This window comes from Aspergillus ruber (assembly GCF_000600275.1).
Source record: "Aspergillus ruber CBS 135680 unplaced genomic scaffold scaffold00015, whole genome shotgun sequence".
In the NCBI taxonomy this organism is placed as follows: Eukaryota; Fungi; Ascomycota; class Eurotiomycetes; order Eurotiales; family Aspergillaceae; genus Aspergillus; species Aspergillus ruber.
The window spans coordinates 120-22449 of NW_024467311.1; the positions used below are offsets into that span (position 1 = coordinate 120).

A 22330-nucleotide genomic window follows, 5' to 3' on the forward strand; every position below is an offset into this window, starting at 1 on the left:
CGTGACTGACCCGGTTAATCGACTTTTTCCCAAGCGGATTGTTCCATGGCTTGATTTCCCTCAGATCCAGGAGCAAATCTGGAAGAAATTTGAGCGTGCAGTCGGCTTTACCTCATGTCCGCTCTTTCCTTCCAATACCCAGTTAGACTATGTCGCAACAAATGTCCAAGACCGACCGATTTACTCAGAAGCAACTTTACGAAATTTCGAGCGAGACACTGTGGATAACTTTGTTGAAAACATTGTCGAGGCATTACGAGGCGATGAAACTTTGCAACAGGAGTTTGGTATTGAGGGCTGAGTGGCCTTTTATGACCGCACGAACTCAACCTCACTGGATGACAGTCTAGAGATGCATCTTGACGACGCACCCCGTCAACCAACAAACACCAACCGCGGGAGAGGTAGAAGAAAAGGGAAGGGGAAGCAAACAGGTCAAAGTCAAACAAGGGCTCGCTAACGAAGGCGGTGCAATCGCCGTGCTGATCAGTTCTGTGTTCACATCGTGGCTGACGAGCGCCAGATACCAGTGTATGCGGTGGAGTTTAAAGCCCCTCACAAGCTTACAGTCGCAGAACTAGTCGCGGGCTTGCACGAGATGGACCTGGCCCGCGATGTTATTGATCAGGAAGGAGACATGTTTGAGTTTCATACCACCCGCCTTGTTGCCGCTGTTGTCACTCAAATATTCTCATACATGCATGACTTAGGGATACAGAACGGGTGTATTCGGACAGGGGAGGCATTTGTCTTTCTACATATTCCAGAGGATCCCACAATAGTTCAATACTATTTGTGTTTCCCAAATCAAGACGTGCAGGCAGGCGATGAGAGCTGTCTCCACCAGACTGCTGTGGGCCAGATGCTTGCGTTCACACTCCAAGCGCTGGCCGCTGAAGCTCCGTCCCAAGAGTGGTACAATACCGCACATGAACAGCTCTCGACCTGGAAAGTCGAATACTTGGACGTCTTGCGTGATATTCCCGAAACAATTCGCAAGGAGCCACCGCCCTCGAACTATCGGCCTTCATACTGGAAGCTGAATTCAAAGACACAATACACGTTCCCATGCTCGCTGTAATCCAGGCGTATCTACCCCGGCAGACTCGCCAAGTGAAAGCAGTGATAGTGACAAGGATATGCCTTTGCCATCCACCACACCAGCCGCACGCAGTCAATCGAGTCGCAGGAAAGGTAAACATCTATCAACTGGCGGACGCAAACGGGCACAACCCGACCGAAGAACAAAGCAAACTCCTTCTCAAAGGGTGCAGAGACCGTACTGCACCATGGCTTGTATCCGCGGTATGGTCAATGGGGGTCCTCTGGATAAAAAGTGCCCTAACTGACAACATCACAGCGGTCAGAGGCATCCAATGGGCCCGCGGGACTTCACGCGCAAGCTGCACGATCAACTTGTCCAGAATCGAAATAAGGGTTTTGAGCTGCTACACATCCGTGGTCGGACGGGGTATCTCATGAAAGCGACTCTATTGTCTCATGGGTATACCGTAGTCATCAAGGCTACAACAAAGGAGAATCAGCATGCCCTTACAACAGAAGTTGACAATTATCGCAAGCTCCGAAGCTTGCAAGGATATCAGATCCCGGTCTGTTCAGGCGACTTTGAGCCAAGCATCGCATACTGGTACCACGGTCAGGTAATGGCGCATATGATGATCCTGAGTTGGTCTGGAACTAGGCTTCAGCGGATAATCAAAGATGAAAATTTGGATTTCTTCCACAAAGAGCGAGAGAAAGCTCTGAAGTCCCTCCAGAAGTATGGTGTTGAACACAGAGACAAAGAATGGCGTAATATGCCGTGGGATGAACAGACTGTCGTTGACTTGGAGGACATGGAATGGCTTAAGCGGCCTCGGCCTTTCCAACCAACATATGGCAATTCATTGGGTCGTCTTATCGTCCTGAGAAGAAAAAGTTAACGAAGGTGCCTATCTGGTCGAGCTGCTGTCTGTACATCATGATGGCGGGCACCGTCTCTGCAGCTTGTTTCATATTTTTTACATCGGCGTAATCAGAAAGGCCGATGTAAACTTTCTGCAGAAAGCTCCTAGAATTTTCAGGTCGTGCTTTCATGATATTGCGTTCGAATTTCGGATGTTCGCCGGTAACTTCGAAAATGAGGGGCTCTCTTTCATCCTCCAGGTACAAGCCACAGTGTTGGTAATTGCCATAACGGGGTCGATAGAGTACAACGTGAAGTTGTAGACGATCCATTGTTTTTTGTAAGCCTAACCTACTATCAGTCGTGAATGAACGATAAAAAGAGAACAGAATCCTCATACCTCAAGCCGTCTTCCGTATTCCTCCTTGATGTATTTCAGAAAACCCCATGACATTCATTAGGATGGCCATATCATCGTTTATATAGATACTAGAAACCCAAGATTAACCCGTTTAGGAAGCCTATAGTCGTCAAATCTCAGGTAGAAAGCTCAGCGGCTACTGATAGGCCAATCACCAAACTTGGGTTTAGAGTACATTCTTTGAATTGGGTAGATCTGTTTGAAGTAACCCGGCTTATGAAGCATTTAAGTTTGGGAAACTGAGATATTCCCTAGGAACATTAGTAGCCAACCTGTCTCCGGAGGCGCGGCCCGCCAGCCATAACAATGTGCTTAGTTTAGTGCCTCATATCAGCTCGTGATAGATGAGGGCACGATGAGGTTGATTGCATGAGAGCTGGGACTATGAAAGTGATTTCAATCACCTTGGGTGGTCCGGAGACCAGCAGGGTCGCAACAATGTGAATAGACGACCGTAAGGGTCTTGCACCTGGTGTGGACGCCAGTTGGCGGTCCTTCCACCGTGCTGGTCGTACGACCGCGATCTGTTGATCAGCTAGGTCAAGGGCGCAAGGTCTGGCGTATCTGGTTGCTATACCACAAAGCCCTACGCGCTCAGCCTTACTACCCGAGTCATCAGCATCTGGCACCCTTGTTTACGTTTAACTGATACATGAAATATCATCGACATATGTATGCTACCCCACTATTTCTGGAGTGTACAGAATACTGATTCAGTAACCTGACGCGATGGGCCCCATTTATGTTCATATCCTAAGAGCTCATGGACACACTAACAATGATGTTAGTTGACTGGCAGATCTAGAGTGCCCGCCAGTTGCCTTGGGTGTTTAAGGTATTATATTAGTATATTTAGCGTTAGAGATGGTTTATGTTGGTAGTGCATTGTTCTTAGTGCCTGAGCATCGTTTGCTTTTAAGTGATATGATCTTATATAAAAACGTAAATGTTGTATTAAGGACCAGTCTTCGGTACATGAGAAGCTTCGAGATCTACCTACAAACTATAAACGACATCGCTTTGTACTATCAATGAGGGCTCAATCGTTGGGACTGACAGCAGGTCTCATTGTATTTGGTATTCGAGGCTGCAAGTAAACGTGGGTCAATCTTCCCTATTTCAATATCAACGGAGGAAGCGGGCGTCTCGGTGGCTGATCAGCTCAACCTTAACGACATGCTGGAGCTGCTGAAAGACGGTGTTTTATCCCGAGACGGCTTTCGTCTCTTGGGAATACGTTCCAGCTTGATATGGAGGTCATAGTGATGAATATTGGCGGCATGTGCTAAAAATTCAGCGATATTGATGAAAGTAGGGAGTTTGCTGCAAGTTTCCCAGGTGCAGCGTACTCCGTCGTGTGCGTTCATAAGGTGACCAATTAGATGACGACAGAGAGAATCCTTTCTGATGGAAACTTGTGTGGATGGGGATTAGAAGGTGAGCGGCGGGATATACCACAGCAGAAGATACATACATCCATGAGGCACTCCGGGGATTTCTTTTCTGACAGGAAGGCTTCTTTTTCCTCAGCTGTCTTGCTCTGCTCAACATCCCCATCCCAGTTGGCTCGTTTGCCTCGACGATTTGGTTCAGAGGTGCGAGAGTGCGACCAGGTCCTCAGTAACTTGTATACATTTTGCAAGTAGTCTATCCTCATCAAAACACTCCCCCTCCGGACCATAGAATGAATCCACTAGACGAGCTCTTTCAGGGAAAGCATAATCCAGATGGGAGGCTGCCAATCTTCATCGCCATCTTTGATACTGTCAGCATCACAATTTTCTGCACCAGATTTACCCAAGAGTTGCTGAATTTGTCTGTCGATTTCTAGTACGGGTGCCGTATGGAAATAATCTTTTCTGGCAGTTTGCCGAGTATTATCTCGTAGGGTCTTCCTTAAATTGGTGAGCTTCCTGCTGATTTCGTCATGCCTCTGATCCTAAGCATGCCCGCTGCTCTCTGAAGAAGACCCTCCTGAGGGGGCCGAAGGAGGACCACATGTTGGAGATCTCGCTGGATAAATTCGCTTGGTAATGCTTTTCGAAAATAAAGTCTCCGGACTGGCCAAGAACCCTTTTCCGCTCTTGACTGGTAAAGTGGCCTGTTCCAAGCACGTTAGGCAAATCCAATAATTCACCCAAAGCCCCCATACCCATCGGAATCACAGAGATCCTATAAAAGACAATAGGGTCACATGCAGAGATACTTACGATTGGCTTCATTTGCGGTCCAACGTCAGAAGTTGTAATGACCTAGGTTATCCTCAAATCCTCCATCCTCTCCCAGATCTTTGGGTGCCAGCCGGCTCGAGTCATTGGTAGCGTCAGATGAACCCCGTGGCCATACTGAGTTCGAACCACACGTCGAAGTAGAGGAAGGTTCAACTTATCCTTTTTCCACTGAAGCGGAAGAGCTCTGGTACGCTTTGGAACCTTAATTCCCCAGATCAACTCTGGGGTCAGCTCATTTTCGAAAGCATCATCGCGGAAGGCCAGTGACGCAATTTGAGCAATTGGACAGTATGCCAATTGATAATCTCCATGCATGAAGAAGTTCGTCCTTCGTCCCAGCAATGTCAGTAGACTTAAAGTTTGCCGAAGAAATTGGGAAAACTCACCCATCAGCACCCTCTGACCGGCCCTTAAGGTTACGAAATTCAATGATGGCACAGAGAACGTCTCGACCATCATATGAGTTTCTGAGGTAAAAGAGCTCGATGTCACTGTAACATATAGTATTGGGAAGATCGTCGGATGAAATCCGTTGAGGAAGATCACTCTTAAACAAATCACCCCGCTTGCGCTTTCTTGGGCTGAGTGAAAGCAAGCCATCTTGTGATGCATTGGGATCATTTGTAGCATCTCACTGCGGAAGTAGCACACCTGGTCAAGTCCCTGTGATGAAGGACCGAAGCATGATCACAGCTTGCTGGATAATCATGCTCCCATGACAGAAGAAAGAAAAATGAACTCAGTGGTGGTGTAAAAGGATGCAGAAATCATCTATGTCCAGTGTGCTCTTCTTTGTCACGCACCTACTGATCTTGCGCTCTGCAGGAAAAACATGTTCAAGGTACTGTTGTCTATTGAGTATTTAGGTGTAAGAATGGAACAGGAAGCTTAAACATACTCGTTGCATCTACTCATGAACATGATGATTTACAGGCCAGCAGGCAAACAAGCCAAAGTATTGGCACATGCACTGCCAATACTCATCATAGGTCTGAGGTCTTTTCTCGCGCGAGGTCCTTGACATCCAGTCAAGAAAGTTCATATAGATGACTTTGTCTTTCAAGAGTAGATATTCCATATAGTCCTTTTTTGAATGTGCACAATATCTGCAGGCTGTTAGTTTTATTGGAACATCCTCTGGTCCACTGTGAGAGTGAAGGGATGACGTGCCTTTGCCAGTACTGTCCAACAACTGCAAGAACTTCAAATGTCCCGGGCTTGTAGTTAGGGGGAAGCCATCCCAGATTTCAGAAATGCCCAAGTTTGGTCCAAGTCTCCTCGCACAGGATAGGATCGGTCCAGTACTGGTGCTCGTCGGGGTTCGCAGGAGGAAGAGGAGGCGGCGTCATTGAGACAAACAGATATAATATGAATAAAGAAAAAGGGAGTTCTGAAGGCACTGCTTGCAACAGTTGATGCTGGGTTGGGAAGGAGAGTTTTTGAGAGGCGTGATGAGAGACAGAAATGGCCAGAAAAAGGAGACAAGGGGAAGAGAAAAAGTGACATTTTATATGGTCGCCCAGGGAAGCCTGTAGGAACCAGAGAGCAGCTGTATTTTGCAGCGAGGGAAGCCTATTTCGGCAGCGATTTGATCATGAGTTGAAGAGGTTCGCAGGGTAAGCCAACAACACCAGGGTGCGGTGCTACAAAGACAAATAGGCTTGGCGGGTGTAGAATAGTGGCCGGATTACATGTGTAAATTGTTAAAGCAGCAACCAGTCGCTGAAACGCCGTGTGGAAATGACGCCGTAAACGGTCTCACTGGCGGTCATTTTCGGTGTCGATTTCACAGGTGCTCACATTCTAGTTGTAAAATCAAAATGGAAGGATAGGGTCGCAAAAGTCATGTGTCCGACTGGTAAGAACTCCAGCCATGTCCCATTAGAAAGTAGCGGTCAACAAATGACTGTTCATGATCAGCTGAATATCTTTGCAAATGGAGCGGCTAGTATATATGGCTGCACCTCTGCCATACTTGCATCCATAATGGTGGAGCGCTTGTTATTGTTGGTCGTCGGTTGAGGTTATTTTCTGCCTTGTTTGATAAAAGGCGCCGTTGTTTTCTGACACTCATGAGCGGTCCCCATATGTGCAAATTGACCCACCTAAATAACACGATTTCAGATTGAACATAGGCAGATAGTTTCCGCAACTACACTGGAATGAAGTTCTTGATGAGGGGTTAGGGCTTCTGTAATTGATGGTTACTCCATGCAGCAGGCAATTCTGATAAATGTGCTACTAAGCTTCCCTTCGGTTCTCATGGAAGATGCTTTATAGATACCATACAGTTATACTACTGTTCGATAGAACATCGTATAACTGCAAAATCTATTGTAAGCAGTAGAAGACCCTACTATACGCTGACTCATCATCCAATATAAACACTAACCTAATCAAGAATAGCGTATCTGAAACAGACACCGACTCCGATACAAGCAGAACCACCATATCAAACCCGCCGTCCAATTCAACTCCCCAAACCCCAAGTCAGCATATATCCCACAATGAAGTCCCTCTCACCGGTCCTTGCGTCCCTCGCGAATGTCTTCAGAATCCCTCTCTCGCAAATCTCGACCCGCCCCGCCATCAACAGAGTCTGCAATGAGGCCGTGACGAGCAGCAAAACCACCACGGGGCCAATCACGGCCGCCGTGCAGCCCGCAGCATCGAGGACGTTCTCGACTACGAGTGCCTTGACCAAGAGGAATGCCGGGGCTGTACCGCCGCAGGTGAATAAGAGAATCAGTACGTTGGACATTTCCCGTCGCCCGCACGCACAAGACAATTTCTCCGTGCCAATGCTACACGGGGAGGCCGAATAAAAAAAAAGAACAGGAAGGAAAATACTCATATATTGCTCCAGCTATGATCCGCTACTTCCTCTGGCACCCCCTAACCCCGCGGCCCCTCCGCTTCTCCCGCAACCGCTACCTCCGCCACTGGACCATCCACCGCGCCTGGCAACTCTACCGAGCCCAGCAGCGCCGGGCGCATCATCTCGAGCTCGAGCGCCAGGAACATGCCATGTACCGCGCGTGCGAAGAGCTGCGTACGGGCGCCTACGATGGCGGAAAGTTGTTCCGGAAGTCGATGAACAAGAAGGGTGTTTTTGCAGATATGTTCCCGATTGAGTATGGGCGGTTGCAGACTGATGCACCTAGTCGGGAGGGGTGGAATCATGAGTGGAAGAAGATGGAGAAGAAATAAGTGGATGTTTTTCAAAAGAACTTTTTGATTTGCATGTATTGTTATGAGTTTGGGTTGTATTATAAATGACGGTTCTTTTTTTTCTCTATCGTTCTATCTGGCAATTTCTGGGTTGTATTCCGTACAATAGAGTGGCACGTTGTTTAGATCACTGCAGTATACAATTATCGTGATATAGCACGTAGATTTGACAGTAGATAACGGACCAAAATGATTCGAAAACCAAGACGCTAATAAGGAGACAGATTCGAAGAAACAAAACGCACCCATGACGAGACCTGGTCAAGAAATAAATTCCAACATGGAAATGAAAAATATAAAGAAGGAACTCCAGAGCGCACACACGCATGTAAAATCGACCAGAAGGATGGGCAGAAAAAACAGTAACTCCGAGGAATATCGGGATGGGCTCAAAGCGACAGAGGGGAGATACCTCTGGTTAAAATGGTCGAAAGATAGCAGGCGTCATATGGCGTACAAAAATGATTCGAGGCGGAAAAAAATTCGACAAAAAACCTCCCAAACGCCGGTTATGCAAGATATCGATAAAATCGAATGTCATCGAAGGATCTTATTCCCTGCTGTGCCTCTCAATACAGAAGCAACGCAGGCTTGAGCGTACTAAACTCTCTTCGATCCGTCATAGAACAATGCAGCATGAACTCTTTCGCTTCTCAAACGTGAGAAGAGCTGCGCGAGTGGCCGCTTCGAAGACGTCGTCAACACCCTCTCCCGTTAAAGACGAGCATTCCAGATACTTTCTGGCTCCAATCTGGGTTGATATATCTCCGCCCTCTTTGGGTGTCACGAATCGTAGCGATTTCTTTCTCATCTCCTCTATCGCAAGTGGATCATCGCGAAGATCCTTCTTCAACCCGACCAATATGATAGGAACGCCAGGGCACCGCTCGTTTGCCTCGTCCATCCACTATAATCGTTTTAGTTAGACTTGAATGTTGTCGGAGGATATGCGTGATTAAACGAACCTTGTGCTTCACGTTCTCCAAACTATCAGGGGTATCGACGGAGAAACCGATCAGAATGACATGGGCTTTAGAATATGCCATAGGTCGCAATCGCTCGTAGTCTTCCTGACCTGCAGTATCCCACAATGCTAATTGCACAGAGCGACCATCAACTCTGCAATCCGTCACGTAGTTCTCAAAAACGGTAGGGACCTGATCAACGTGTATTCAGTCAGATTTCGGATATGCACTCGAACGGACGGCAAAACGGGTTCACTAACATAATGCTGCAATGATAACAAACATTAGCCATTGTCATCTGATATGAATAGGACAATTTTGAAACACTCACTGTTGGGAAATACCCCAATGTAAAAACGCTGAGAAGACTGGTTTTCCCACATGCACCATCTCCGATAATCACCAGCTTCCTGCAATTATGCGTTCCTTGGTCAGTGTACTGTTCTCTGAGCAAAAAAAAAATAAAAAAATAAAATAAAAGGTCCGGTTTGCTATAGGCCTGCCCTGCTTTCCCAACTAAATACCGTGCGACAATCTGGAACTGCTCAATGCAATCCAGCCCGGTTTATCTCGGCCCAGCCTGGACATCTTTCATATATGTATAAAAAAGGCCATAAGAACCGATGAAAAGTGGGATCCGGAATGGTTTCTGATTCAATTCTCCCTTGCCGTCTTACACGTACCTTCGCATAACATTGTCATTTGGTTGCTGCGCCATGGTTGTCCAACGGTCGTCACCTGAATTCCCGGTAATGAAATTCTAAGAAACACTGCGATCCAAAATCCGAGAGCAGAAAAGGGAAAACCGCAGGCGGGCGACGGAGAGGGCGTGGTTTCAAGCCCGATGTAATGCGAAACAATCGGGCAACGGGGGCACTAGCGTAAGGGACAACTTCTCGATTCGATTCGGTTGCAGAAAGGGTCGAACGAATAGCCAAAAAAGTTGACCAACTGGTCCCCTCCCCCTTTAACAATTGAAACTGAAGGAGAAAATGATGGAGAAACAGGGCAGCGATGGAGGCGATGATAAGGGCCCTTTGGAGAGAGAGGGGGGTGGAGGGAGGAATTCTGGAAGGCGGTCGAGGCGAGGCTGACCAGCAGTAAATAATAATAATAAATGGATCGGCCACTGGCAGGACGCAATCCGCACGGAGTATGCAGAACAATTATTGGGTAGTAGAAGAGGGGAGGAAAGAAATATAAGAAGAATCGAAAAGAATTGAGCTGGAAGACCCGGAATCCAGACTCAAAAAAATACATAAATGGACCCGGGCCTTTTGTCTTAATAAGGCATTGAACCCGTAATCAAAGTAAAGGATGAGATCGGCCGGTCGATGAACGGAATACAGTTGGACTGAAGCCCACCCGTTGATTTTAGTCGCTTGACAAGCGTCTCAGATGTTTGGATCTGAGGAGTTTAATCTGTTGCAAGAGATTTGTATGTTCCTTTAGTTGTATGGAGTATGGACGGGGTAATTAGAGCCGTTATTGCAGCGCAGATTAGCCGAGCATAGCTTCAATCGATATTCAAATCGGCTTTACCGTATTCCCAGCAGTATAGCGATTAAAATTCTACCATTAATACCCCCATTGTCATTCGGCTAATATCCTGCAAAGCCCTGTCAATTGCTGTTAATGCCTATACATTCAGGCTTCAATTTCGCTTACGGCGCCTATTCGCGCCCGCCTTAGTCACGCGGCGGCGTCAAAGATCCACTAACCATCCAGATCCATTCAGTCTCTCCGTCCTCTCTCCAGTCTAACCACCCCATCTCCAGCCTCCCGTGCGCTTGTTGCCTTATATTTCGCTTCGTATTCGATTCCCCGACCGACCCTTCGGCTACCGTTTCTCTCTCGGCTCGTTTACTGCTTCGCCAGGTATCGATAGACGTGCGGCCAGGGTCCCTTTTCCACCCCTCTCTCCGCTTTCATTCGTTCCCGTTTCGGTCACTCTGGATTCTACCGCTGGCCTCATAGCTCCGCTACTGGCTCCCGTGAGTCAATATCCTTGCCCGGAGGAGGGCGAAAAGGCGACATTTAGTGTGGGGGCTTGCTGACGGCTCTAAGCGCCATTCGTTCTTTCACCTAGCGCTCGGTGAGTGCGTTACATTTTATCGTTTTCCGCGGCCGTTTTGGTTCTAATTACTGTTGGAACCTGATAGGATAAGGGGGAGACATTCGCCGTCGCCTCCATGCCTGTAAAGGCTGGTTCAGCAGCCAAAACAGTACAGAACTCCTTGACCTCTCCGCACGCTCCCAACCCCCCTCGATCAGATCCCACCATGTCCGACCGCCCTTCAACGCGTCCCACCAACGGTGAGGCGCATGCGCTCAAAGAGAACCAAACCTCGAACCCGATGGCTCCAACCGTGAACCGCAAGAAGCAGAAAAGAAGGCAAAAACAAGCTGCTCGTTTGGCCGCAGATAGTCATCTTCAGAACGGATATGCGTCGACAGATGCTACTGAACACGCAGGACTGGAGGACCACCCCTACAATGAGCCCGATTTGGATGATGTTGAACCACACCATTCTACCAATGGAGACATGTATTCCGATGATGATGATCAAGTTTCTATCGATGCGTATCACGGGACATCTAATCATGTTCACCAAGCAGTACCGGGCAGGAAATCTAAGAAGAGAAAGGGTAAAAAGGGCAGATCTGGTTCTCGGATTGCTGCGGATGGCAGCTCTACCCCTCGATCTACTCCATCCGTTTCCATGTCGCACTCCTTTCCTCCCCCTCTCCCCCCGCATTTCGGACCCCGCGCGATTTTGAAATCGGCCAAAGAGCGCAGTATCTGGAATACTTCGACACAGGAAGAAAGAGAAAATATTAAAACTTTTTGGCTTGAATTAGGCGAGGAGGAACGACGACAATTGGTCAAGGTGGAGAAGGATGCGGTCTTGAAGAAGATGAAGGAGCAGCAGAAACATTCGTGCAGCTGTACTGTGTGCGGGCGAAAGCGGACGGCCATCGAAGAGGAGCTCGAGGTGCTCTATGATGCGTACTACGAAGAGCTCGAACAGTACGCCAATTATAACCAAGGTTCCTTCGAGAAGAACTCGCCGATCGTCCCCCCTCCTCGTTTATATCATCCACCATTACGATCCCCTGGCCAACATACCAGAACACATGGTCAATTCCATCCTTCACGAGGCCGTGTTCATGAATTGCCAGAAGAGGATGAAGAAGATTTGGAAGAAGAAGAGTATGATGAAGAGGACGAGGACGATGAGCCATACAGCGATGAAGAGGAGGAAGACGAGGATCTTGAGGACGAGGACACTCGTGCGGCCCGCGCGGATTTCTTTGCCTTTGGAAACAGCCTAACGGTAAAAGGTAGGAGGATAGCACGGCCTTATGAACTTGAATATGGATCCTTTTTCAGGATAACGATATCTGACTTTTCCTCATGTAGATGGGATCCTTACAGTCGCGGACGATTTATTAAAGAACGATGGAAAACATTTTATCGACATGATGGAACAGTTAGCCGAACGTCGAATGCAGCGGGAGGAAGATACCCAATACGGAATCGCTGCAGCACATCAATCCCTCCATGGCGGCCACAACCACGCTCCTCTCGACGATGAAGATTACGATGATGAAGAGGATGAAGATTATGATAGTCAGGAGGAAGAGGATTATGAGGAAGATGAAATGGTGTGCCCTGGAGTTGTTGGCCCATTCTCTTCGCCATGTTTGCAGGGACGGTGCGTGCTGACTGAGTTTTTTCAGGACGCCATGACCGAAGAGCAACGCATGGAGGAAGGAAGACGAATGTTTCAGATCTTTGCGGCCCGAATGTTTGAACAGCGCGTCTTAACAGCGTATCGGGAGAAGGTCGCCGAACAGCGACAACAAAAGCTCATCGAGGAGCTTTTGGAAGAGGAAAACCGGAACGAACAGCGCTCCGCCAAGAAAGCCCGAGAGGCCGAAAAGAAGAAGGAGAAAAAGCGACTTCAGAAGCAGGCCAAGGAAGAAGAAAAGGCGCGGCGTGAGGCGGAGAAGGCTGCAGAGGAAGCTGCAGCGAAGGCCGCACAGGAGAAGAAACAGGAAGAGCAACGGCGCAAACGTGAAGAGCAGCGAAAGAAACGGGAAGCTGAGCGAAAAGCCCAAGAGGAAGAGCGTGTACGCAAAGAAGCCGAGAAGCAACGACGCCTCCGTGAAGAGAGAGAACGACAGGCGGACGCCGAGAAAAAACATCGTGAGGAAAAGAAGCGGCGTGAGGAGGCCCGGCGAAAGGAACAAGAGGAACGAGAGAAAGAAACGCGGGAGGTCAAGACTCAACCGATCCTTCCAAGTGTCCCTATTCCGTACAACATGCCACTTCCCCAGGGGCCGTCGCCGCACTCTCAAATCGCTACGCCCGTAGTCCCCAAGGCACCTACGCCCGCCAGGGTCCGTCAACCATCTCGTCAGGGCTCGCACACATCGTCGCCACGATCGCAGGCCGCCAGTGCAGAACATTCGCAACCCTCCGTCTCTCCGCGATCTATGCCTCCATCTGGAACCTCGTCCAGACAGGGACTTGCACAGCATCCGATGCTACATACTCCTCAACCGTCTACGCCGTTGTCTCCTCTCGGTTCCACAGCTAGATCTCATCCCCCGGGGTTATTTGGCATCAACGGCTTGCCGTCTCATCCCCCCCCTGGTCTATCAGGTATGCCTCCTCGACCGCCAATGGGCCCAGAGTTGCCTGCATACCCGCCACACACTGGATCTCTCATGAGCCCATTGCGCGGGTTCCCTGCACCAAATGGGATACCGGTTCCTCCAGGGATTAATGGAGTCCGTCCGATGCCGCCTGGACGAGGTTTCCCGCTCGATCTGGGGCATGGGCTTCCCTTCCATGGCCAGCAGCCGGTGGCGAACGCATTCTCTCCGCATCAGAATGGACTGTCGCAGGTTCACTCTAGACAGCCGTCTAACTCCTTTGAACGGTCCCCTCTAAATACCCAAACACAGCCCCTCCCGATTTCCCGACCCAGTCCAATCAAACGTCCTTCCAGTACGGCTCCGCAGGATCAACAGCACGGAAACAGGCGTACTACTGCAAAGCAAGATGTGGAAGAGTTAAGCACACATCTAGGCAGCAGTGCCCTTCTCGACGACACTGATGCGCCATTGCCCTCGAGTTTATCTCAATCTCTTCCAGGTGCAACGGTACCGGGACCTTTCCGAGGGCCAACTCGTGCTAGCTTTGAGGCACCGTCATATTTTGTTGACCCTCTTGGTATGTCAACCTTCAATCATTGAATTGAATCAACGACTTAGATGACTAACGATTGTACAGCGTCGAAACCTCCTAATTTCTCATTGAATCCTAGTGGAGTAGGGAGCAACACTTGGGGACCACCACCACTTCCCTTTGGTACCTCTCCATTCCCTGGGCCAACAACATGGGGCACTGGACCTGGTAAGTAGCTTATTATGCTCTTTTAGCGTCCTTGGTCGATATTAACTATGTATGTAGGAAGCGGCTGGTCAAACAACGCTTTCGGGGCTGGAGGTTTCCACCGTACACACACGTCGCGGCCTGTTACGATTCGGTTATTGGTGATACAAGCCTGCAAGCAGCTTAATGCCATTCTTCCTTCTAAAGATGCAAGCGGCTACCATGATGTGCACCTTGTTCTTCGCCAAATAGAGCAGTTAAAACCGCCTAGCGAGCCTGCTATTTCCTTGAAGGAGATGCTCGACATCTGCGACACGGAAGGCAACCCCCAAAACGGGGGTGGTTCGTTTTCGATCCGCGACAACGAGAATGGACAATTCGTCAAGTTCGAGTCGGATACTATCAGTGCTGCTTCAGGCCACAGAGGCAGCATTGTCCCCGGTGAGATCGGGAGTCCAATTACAAATAGCAGCGTACCAGTATTTGGCGGCATTTCCACTTCTTCCGTGCTACGGCAGTTTACTTCTCCTCCAACCGGCTTCTAGACGTTTGGCTTCAACTCCACTACTACCTTTTTACGCTTTGGGATGAACTGCTGAAATTTCTACACCGGAGTTAAGCGTTCCGCCATGTCCTCATTTCCTCTCATCCTCCTTGGTACTCTTTTCGTCTTTCCTACTTCTCATGTCCGAGTCTTCCTCTTTGCACTTCTTTTTCTATTTGCCATTTTGCAATGGTGTTTGTGTGTATGAGTTATTTCCCCCCACTCTGCAGCGATTCCCATGGGGTTCTACCCACTCCGTGTTAAACCAATTGCATGATCCGATTTGGCTTCACAAGAGTCTTTTCTTGTTGCTGTCTTCTGACTCGGAATATTATCTACTTCGTATTGCTTGTAATCTTTGATGCATAGAAGCGGGGAATATGGGAATATTCTTGGATCAGGAGTTAGGATTTGCTACTTGTGAACTTGCGGCGTCCGATATGGGTTCGGTATTTGCTCTTGTTTTAAGAGAGAACATAATAAATCAAGATCTATCGCTCCATTTAGAGAGCCAAAAGAAAAAATATATTTCTTCGCTCTGATATCTTTCTATTCTGACAATAGACGTGAAGAAAAACAAGACAGGAAAAAAGGGTATGGGGGAACAATGAACAATGATACACCTATGTATCAACAAGAAAGAGACTCGAACAATATACCAGTGCCAGGCCAAATCAAATTAAAAACGACATTAGAACAGAAAGCGTAGAACAATATGCATTTCAAAGAACGGTCATTGCATACTCAATAGTTAGCTCACTGCTTAGCCTCCGTGACAATACCCTCATACTCCCTCGACCGGATATAATCCAACGTTCGCTGGAAATGGCGCTTCGGGCCCTCGAGGCTAGGATTTGGTTCATCCTCGTTCGTCTGCAGGTTAGAGTGGATGAGCTCAATGAGGCCGTTGAGGTACTTAGTCGTGACGGTCTCATTTTGCTGGTCGAAGTAGTAGACGTAGCGGTTGAGGATCTCGACGAAGAGCTCGACGGAGACGGCGGTGTCCATGCAGGCATCTGCAACGCGGAGGGCACGTTGGAGGCATTCGAGGACGCGTTTGCCATCGCGGTAGAGCTGTTGGATCATTGTTAGAGTTGCTGTGGTTCCTGGTCTAAAGGAGTCTTTGGCTTACATTTTGGGGATCTTCTTCCCGCTGTGGGTTCTCCACAATCCACCAGAGGTGGCTTGCCAGGTATACCGCGCGACACTGGTCAGGTTTCTTGAGTAGTTTGCTGCCATGCAAAGCAGTCTTGGTAATGAGTGTGTCGTAATTCTCTTTGGAGAAACCCCGTGTCCCATGCAAGGCACCTGCAATGATACATACGGCTTGGAACTGAGCACGCGAGTCGCTAATGGAGTCTTCGTAAATCGTAAATGCCTGAGCAAAGAACTCATAGCTGAACTCTTCAAAACCAGTCTGATCGGCCACTTCACCGCACATAACGAACAAGCGCAACGACAGGTCGGCGGAGCCGGGATTTACACGCTGGTAGAGGTTGTTGACACACTGATGCATGAACCGGTAGAGTGCTGAGGATTGCGATTGCCAGTTGTCGTCATAGTGTTCGCGGAACTTCAGTCTGCGGGCTAACCGTATCGACGATGTGATGATTGCTGGGGTTGTGTATCGGATTCGTTCGTTGCCATCCGCATAGGCCTTGCGGGTTGCTTGGAGGAGCTAGAATAGACGTTAGTCACGTTGAAGACTCGTAAAGCTTATTTTAAGTGGGTTCATACTTTAAGTTGAGTATCATTCTCAGGAGACTGGACCAGGTGCACCAATCTCGCAAGCCACCCTTGCTCCTCAATGGTCTCATCAGTTTCTCCTCCTCGCCGCTGGGATCCAGGATACCCCATGGCTTGCTGTGTGCCCTCCTTGATCACAACTCTAAGGGCTTGCAGGATGCGGTCCAAGTTCTCTGTCGTCGTAATCAGAGTTCGGTTCTTGAGAAGGCTGCGAGCAATTTCACCAGCAACCGATCGTCGGGTGGGATAAGATTGAGCAGTGAGGAGTGGAAGGTAGTGCGGCAGGGCCAAAGCTGTGAAGATAGAGGTATAGGAGCGAAGGGGTGCAAGAAGAAGGTGCAAGAGGTTTTGTTGTGCCGGAGGAGAATGCAGGTCAGCGTGATCAGTGTACTCAGAGGTCTTTTTAGTCGCGAAATCCAGGATCTTATCGACATATTCTAATTGGTCTGGGTAGGTGTTCAGGGCCAGGTTAACCAAAGACACCAATAATGCCATAGTATCCTGAATAGGCAGGCCGCGAGTCTGGATAAGATTGACCACCTGATCGTAGAATATGGAGTATAATGCGACATCGGAAGGAATGTTCGGGTTTGCGCCGTCAGTGCTAGCTGCGTTCTCTTCTCTTCCAGGCTTCTTCTCAGCATCTTCGGGTGTTCCAGTTGAGGGCTGCTCAACTCCGTTCTCCTGGGCTGCGCCAGCTTCTGCGCTCTCGGCCGCTTCATCCTTAGAAGCTTCGAAAATTTTGAGTTTCTCGAGCAGCTTCTCGACAGCTTCTTCTTCTCTCTGTTTCCTTGCATTCGGGTCCGCGGCCGACTCTGTTTCTCGAGCCGCAAATGCCGACAATCTATCCATGAGTCCAATGACAATCTTCTTCAAGTCCACGTACGGATTGAGTCTAGCAATCGAGGAGAGAAGGAGGTCGAGAGTATGCAGGTGGAATTCATCGGGGAACACCTTCGTGACCACTAGGTTGCGAAGTAGAGTGTCAACATTTAGCATTCAATCCTAGGATGTGCGTCAACAGAGGTGTCTTCTCACCTTCAAGCAGATACTCCTGCGCAAGAACATCCCGACACTGGACGACCTGTTCTAGCAATGCCTGCAAGATACCCGACTTATAACCTTCCAGATCTACCAACTGGCTGAGCCTAACGATATTGCTGCCCACCAGTAACTCCAGCTCCCGTCTCTCTTGCATCCGCTTTTCTCTTTCTCGCGAAGGGCCCTGGTGCTGCAATCTAACCCACAATTTGTTCATTTCGACGAAGTTGGTCAGGACGAAGTTGATCGAATCCTGAATATTGCCCTCTGGCCCGGCACCAGTTCCTGTGGGCAAGTGATCTCTAGCCTGACCAGACAGGTAATATCTCAAGAAAAGACCGCGAATTGGATGCTGCACACCCCTGCTCATTTCCATCATATCCTTCATGATCTCCTTAACCGGGGCATCCTCCACGGACATGTAAACCGTGCCCACCGTTATCATGAGATAAAGCCGTGGAATGATGTTGCCTGCATACTGAACAAGCTCGTACAGATCGGCCAAGTGGTTAACAGGGTGGTTCTCTTTCAGGTAAACGGAAAGGTGTCGCAATGCGTCGAAAACCGCCATGTACAATTCGTAGTATTGCTTGGGGCCTAGGCTGGGAGTCCGCAATTCAGAAACTAAGGTAGACCTGAATAAACCAATTGACGTGGCATCGGTATCGCGTTAGTCATTTATTCAGATGTCGCTTTCGCTGTCTCCCGTAGAAAAATAAATAATGGTAGACAGGAAGGAGGGGATGCATATGTAGCTCACCCGCATTTGAGCGCATCCATGAGCTTCCCGGGGGTTTCGAGGCACTTTCGCATCATTTGCGACTGCTGGCGAACCACCCCCAATGCCTCCTCGAGGAGACGAGTCTGATCTTCGGGAGGAGATATCGGGCTGGACATAATGGATGAAGGTCGAGGGAGGAAGTTGCGTTTGCAGGTGGGATACTAGAGAGGACACACGACGGACGAGGGACGAGGGACGACGGCGACTGAGGTATGCTGCAAGTGACGTCGAGGAGGGCAGAATGGAGTTAGAGAAGCACTCTAACAGCAGGGAATTTAGCAAGCTATCCTCCCATGTATTAATCGGGGAAAGAAAAGCAAAAAGCAGGGAAGAAGAGAAGGTATCGTGAATAGTTGGTCGACTTGTCGTCTGGGGATCGGACGGCGACGCAACGAGTTCCGTCACGCTAAAGCGGGCAAATGCCAAGAGATGATGCCGCGCTCTGTATACATATTACTACCAGTCGTTGTCCATAGGAAATAGATATTTATTGCACTTGACAATTTAAATTTAGTTAATGAGTCTATTTATCATGTCTCTATCATAGATCAATCCAGCTGGACAGACATTGGTGCCGAGAGGATACAATATCAACAGGAATCAACATTAACTACCCATTGAGAACGCCCGTTGCACATGTTTCTCATTATTTTGTTTAGACCGTGCCAAAGCATAATTAATCATGAAGAGAATCGAATGGTTTGCACGGCTCATAGGCCCCAGACCCGTTTATAGAGGCTCCGTAGTACCTATAGAATATTCGTCAAGCATAAAATTCCTCGAGGCCGGTCCTCGCCACGAATTTCCATGCAATCTAAGGAGATATAAATCAATTGTGATCCGTGGTTGATGATACACGAGCAGTTCTAGTCAGACTGCCACTGCTCGTCTGGCCCGATACCAAAGAGGCCGTGCTGCTAGGCCTAGGGCTAGGCGCAGTGATCAAAGTCCCAGCTCTACTCAATGGAGGCAAACTCAAACCGGACACGGGCCTGCTGTTGCTGCTGCACGGAAATGACGAAATGATAGGAGTTGAGGAGGCAGTCGTAGTCACCGTGACAGTCACCGGTGGGGATGGAGGACTCGACGCAGTCATGGTTTGAACAGCTGTCTGAATGACTGGAGATGTTTTGCTGCTGCTGCTCGAGTGGGAGTTGCTAGTTGTCTGATCATCACCGTCAACGTTGACCACGGCATATGGTAGCTCTCGTCGCATTAGATTGTCACTGGCCTGCTGTGGATGGACGAAAGGCAGAACATAGGAAGCACACAAAGAAGAGAGTGCAAATAAAGCAGCTGTTGAAGAGAAACGCATTGTATTTTCTGGAATCGAAGACGTTTCAGGTCAGCTGGAATATTCTTATATCTGATGTAGTTGGTTCCGTGCAAAATTTTGAATGCGCTATGGCAGTATCAAGGTAGCTAGTATGCGATGGATCTTTGGAGAATGGCTAAAATGGGATGTTGAGAGAAAGCAAGCCTACATATAAATTCTCTGAATTAGAAGGTACTTTTGTAGAACAAGTGACTATCAAGTCAACCACTCATGGTTGATTAGCAAAAAACTGAGAGGCTGGGAAAACAGCCAGCCACTGCCATTATTTTTCTTTGTCGCTTTTCGCTTTGACTCGCTATTTTCGTGGGATGTTACCATGGTAATATCCTGATTTTATAATAGAATAGGCTAGAACTCGAATCCAAGTGAAATTCCAAGTGACATCACGTGTGGAGACTCTTCCAAAATAGACTAGCCTCGCTCTCTAGTAGATCACTCATTGAATATGTATTCAAGAGTATGTACAGCCTCACGACAAAGCAACATCCTCAACCCGAATCAACCCACATCCCATCCCAGCACTCGCCCATCCCGCACAAACCTGGTTAGGATTCCACGCTACAGATGTGACATTAGTCTCCTCCTCATGTATAGTAATAACCATAGTTCCATTAACCATCTTCCAATCCCCTGCCATACTCCGTAAAAGACTCACGCTCTCCGCGCGGAACCCATCCTGGAACCGACTAATACCAGAACCCTCCTTCTCCGGGCCTTGAACCCAATCATGCACGAACCATGTTTGCTGCCACTGCTTCTGTTTTGAGTGCATGAGTCTCCTGAGTGGATTTGTCACGACCACTGCTCCTCCTGAGCATCCAAATAGTAGACTCGGATGGCAGGGGCTGCATGGCGCCAGAGCAGATACAGAACTGGGGAGTCTTGCAATGGAGGTAATCGCGAAAAATCGTCGGAGGGTAATGAGTCGAGCAAAGTCATTCTCGTCGCTGGAGACAAATGATTGAAGAAAAGGAGAGAAGGAGATATGAGGTGAACCCATTCGCATGCGGTTTGTTTCAGTCATGTCCTTCTGCGAGTCGAGGAATGATGTTAGGCGAGTCTCGCCGTCCATTGAAGTGGTACCGAAGATATGTGGGTGTGCGGGATAGGCGGGGGTGATATTGAGGATATATGTCGAGTGAATTTGCTGGTAGAAATACGGAAGAGGGTGGTTTGATGATGAGTCTTGCAAATACAGGATGCTCCAGATTGCGACGAATCCGTTCGCACAACCAACAGCGATGTCAGTTGGAGAGAGCCAGGCCACACATGTACACAATGTCGAAGGTGGTTTGGCTGTAAAGGCAGGAGAAAGGACTTTGTCTGTTTCGTGCTGTGGTCAGATCCACTCACTATTCGTTTTTTTTTTTTTTTTGGTGACTTACGAAATTCAGTAACGTTAGGATCTCTGTTAGTTTTGATATCAATGACCCTTACATATCCATCTCCCCATATGCCTGCCAGAAGCCCAACGTTCTTCAAAAAATCTTCATCGTCCTCATCTCGCTTGGCGCGAGGGAACGGACACCAGGCTATACGCCGCAGGTCTCCCCAGTCGGTGCATAAGGCCAGTCGTAGCCGTGGCTTGAATTCCATATCAAGCGTTTTTGTCAGTGACTCGTCTCTCTTGGCTTTGAAAGCCCAGATCTGCAATGCGCTCGGATATGGTGGTGAAGGCCGAAATGCCGGTGACACTTTATCTGCTAGAGGATCAGGGTATTGGCTCTTTTGTTCTTCAGTGATGTGAGAAGCGATAGCCAAATACTGGACGAGTCCATTTTGATTCGGTGCCCAAGCCATGGACTGAATCTTTTGGCCCATGTTCAACACCCATCCTTCTCGCTTCCTTTTCGCTTCTGCAGGCCCCCATGCGTCTCCGAAATTAATCGATTCAAACTGTCCCAATGAAAACTTCTTCTGATTATCAGCCAGCCCCATGAGCACAGTATGCTTCCCTGGTTTTGATTGAGGTATATAGCGACGGCCTTCATCTTCTTTGATTTTGGCTAGCCATTGCCGTTTCCTGAACTTCTCCCCAACATCCCTGTCATAGTACCAGTCCCAACCACGGGTGCTCTCATTCTGTACATCTTGAGGATCGGCCCCATATGTCGGTCCGTAAGCGTAATCAGGTGCTGTTTGGACTGTGTTCAATGATGCACGGCTGGGGAACCCCGAGTCGATTCCTTTCGCCCACCGCTCCCTCGCATGCAATATAGCTAACAAGTCGCGCTCGTCTGTTCCAAAGGTAAACTGGAGGTGAACTGACTTCCCGACATGATCGGATGTGTTTAAAATGCCTCGGGAACGCGTCTCGTCCGGTTTAGGCCCACTTAGTTGTTTTTTCTTGGTGTCTGGTTGAGACACAGCTTTCTCTTTCTTTGCATTTGGGTTCTTTTCCCCTCGACCTGTTAGAGTAAATGCCGGTCCATCGATGTCCATAGCTTCTCCTTCAGCAAACTCGGGCCCATCATCGTCTTCCGGCTCCACCTCCTCGTCCTCCTCTTCTTCCGCATCTTCATCATTTGATGCATGTTGAAAGTCTTCTTCTGAATCCTCGTCTAGCACTTTGACTGCTGACGACCCACCTGCCTCTCCGATATCAGAGTCCCCGCTGAGACCGGCGATTTCAAATGGATCGATGGTATATTTAGTTTTGCCCCCTGAATAGCGAGTTGACCTGTGCGCACGAGGCATGGTTAGAGTGGTCCAGCTGATAGA

General features: G+C 48.7%; 11 protein-coding genes across 11 annotated transcripts; 3 read left to right on the forward strand and 8 right to left on the reverse strand.

Annotated features, from left to right (window-relative positions):
• Window positions 1-598: 598 nt before the first annotated feature.
• Window positions 599-1943, forward strand: EURHEDRAFT_378011 (uncharacterized protein; the record flags this gene model as incomplete). Its single annotated transcript, XM_040779024.1, has 2 exons — window positions 599-1077; window positions 1361-1943. 2 exons carry the CDS (start codon window positions 599-601, stop codon window positions 1941-1943), a joined length of 1062 nt encoding a protein of 353 aa, XP_040638233.1.
• Window positions 1944-1989: 46 nt separating this feature from the next.
• Window positions 1990-2223, reverse strand: EURHEDRAFT_424371 (uncharacterized protein; the record flags this gene model as incomplete). Its single annotated transcript, XM_040783374.1, has 1 exon — window positions 1990-2223. A coding segment is annotated over one exon (234 nt), but the record flags the coding sequence as incomplete, so codon positions are not given.
• A 1064-nt stretch (window positions 2224-3287) lies between these two features.
• Window positions 3288-3730, reverse strand: EURHEDRAFT_412874 (uncharacterized protein). Its single transcript, XM_040782030.1, has one exon. It carries the CDS (start codon window positions 3692-3694, stop codon window positions 3485-3487), a length of 210 nt encoding a protein of 69 aa, XP_040638235.1. The 5' UTR covers window positions 3695-3730; the 3' UTR covers window positions 3288-3484.
• A 609-nt stretch (window positions 3731-4339) lies between these two features.
• Window positions 4340-5479, reverse strand: EURHEDRAFT_523604 (uncharacterized protein). The gene is made up of 2 exons (XM_040786898.1): window positions 4538-4886; window positions 4340-4428 (listed from the first exon to the last, which is right to left on the reverse strand). Exon 1 carries the CDS (start codon window positions 4871-4873, stop codon window positions 4580-4582), a length of 294 nt encoding a protein of 97 aa, XP_040638452.1. The 5' UTR covers window positions 4874-4886; the 3' UTR covers window positions 4340-4428; window positions 4538-4579.
• EURHEDRAFT_531196 (uncharacterized protein) lies at window positions 5456-5907 on the reverse strand (the record flags this gene model as incomplete). Its single annotated transcript, XM_040787182.1, has 2 exons — window positions 5456-5664; window positions 5843-5907. 2 exons carry the CDS (start codon window positions 5905-5907, stop codon window positions 5466-5468), a joined length of 264 nt encoding a protein of 87 aa, XP_040638236.1. The 3' UTR covers window positions 5456-5465.
• A 1158-nt stretch (window positions 5908-7065) lies between these two features.
• On the forward strand, window positions 7066-7768 carry EURHEDRAFT_378013 (mitochondrial 54S ribosomal protein mL40; the record flags this gene model as incomplete). The annotated part of the gene is made up of 2 exons (XM_040779025.1): window positions 7066-7306; window positions 7425-7768. The coding sequence occupies 2 exons, from the start codon at window positions 7066-7068 to the stop codon at window positions 7766-7768; spliced, it is 585 nt and encodes a 194-aa protein (XP_040638237.1).
• Window positions 7769-8408: 640 nt separating this feature from the next.
• Window positions 8409-9472, reverse strand: rho2 (putative Rho GTPase Rho 2; the record flags this gene model as incomplete). Its single annotated transcript, XM_040779026.1, has 5 exons — window positions 8409-8696; window positions 8755-8946; window positions 9015-9020; window positions 9086-9164; window positions 9438-9472. The coding sequence occupies 5 exons, from the start codon at window positions 9470-9472 to the stop codon at window positions 8409-8411; spliced, it is 600 nt and encodes a 199-aa protein (XP_040638238.1).
• A 1474-nt stretch (window positions 9473-10946) lies between these two features.
• On the forward strand, window positions 10947-14706 carry EURHEDRAFT_457419 (putative stress response protein Nst1; the record flags this gene model as incomplete). Its single annotated transcript, XM_040784427.1, has 4 exons — window positions 10947-12099; window positions 12179-13999; window positions 14060-14186; window positions 14244-14706. The coding sequence occupies 4 exons, from the start codon at window positions 10947-10949 to the stop codon at window positions 14704-14706; spliced, it is 3564 nt and encodes a 1187-aa protein (XP_040638239.1).
• Window positions 14707-15146: 440 nt separating this feature from the next.
• On the reverse strand, window positions 15147-18632 carry EURHEDRAFT_412877 (vacuolar protein sorting-associated protein 35). Its single transcript, XM_040782031.1, has 5 exons — window positions 18253-18632; window positions 17490-18127; window positions 16443-17416; window positions 15838-16383; window positions 15147-15779 (listed from the first exon to the last, which is right to left on the reverse strand). Exons 1-5 carry the CDS (start codon window positions 18387-18389, stop codon window positions 15462-15464), a joined length of 2613 nt encoding a protein of 870 aa, XP_040638240.1. The 5' UTR covers window positions 18390-18632; the 3' UTR covers window positions 15147-15461.
• A 106-nt stretch (window positions 18633-18738) lies between these two features.
• EURHEDRAFT_412878 (uncharacterized protein) lies at window positions 18739-20032 on the reverse strand. The gene has a single exon (XM_040782032.1). The coding sequence runs from the start codon at window positions 19586-19588 to the stop codon at window positions 19103-19105; it is 486 nt and encodes a 161-aa protein (XP_040638241.1). The 5' UTR covers window positions 19589-20032; the 3' UTR covers window positions 18739-19102.
• Window positions 20033-20078: 46 nt separating this feature from the next.
• Window positions 20079-22306, reverse strand: EURHEDRAFT_457375 (transcription factor TFIIIC subunit TFC6; the record flags this gene model as incomplete). Its single annotated transcript, XM_040784425.1, has 2 exons — window positions 20079-20932; window positions 20995-22306. 2 exons carry the CDS (start codon window positions 22304-22306, stop codon window positions 20079-20081), a joined length of 2166 nt encoding a protein of 721 aa, XP_040638242.1.
• Window positions 22307-22330: the final 24 nt, after the last annotated feature.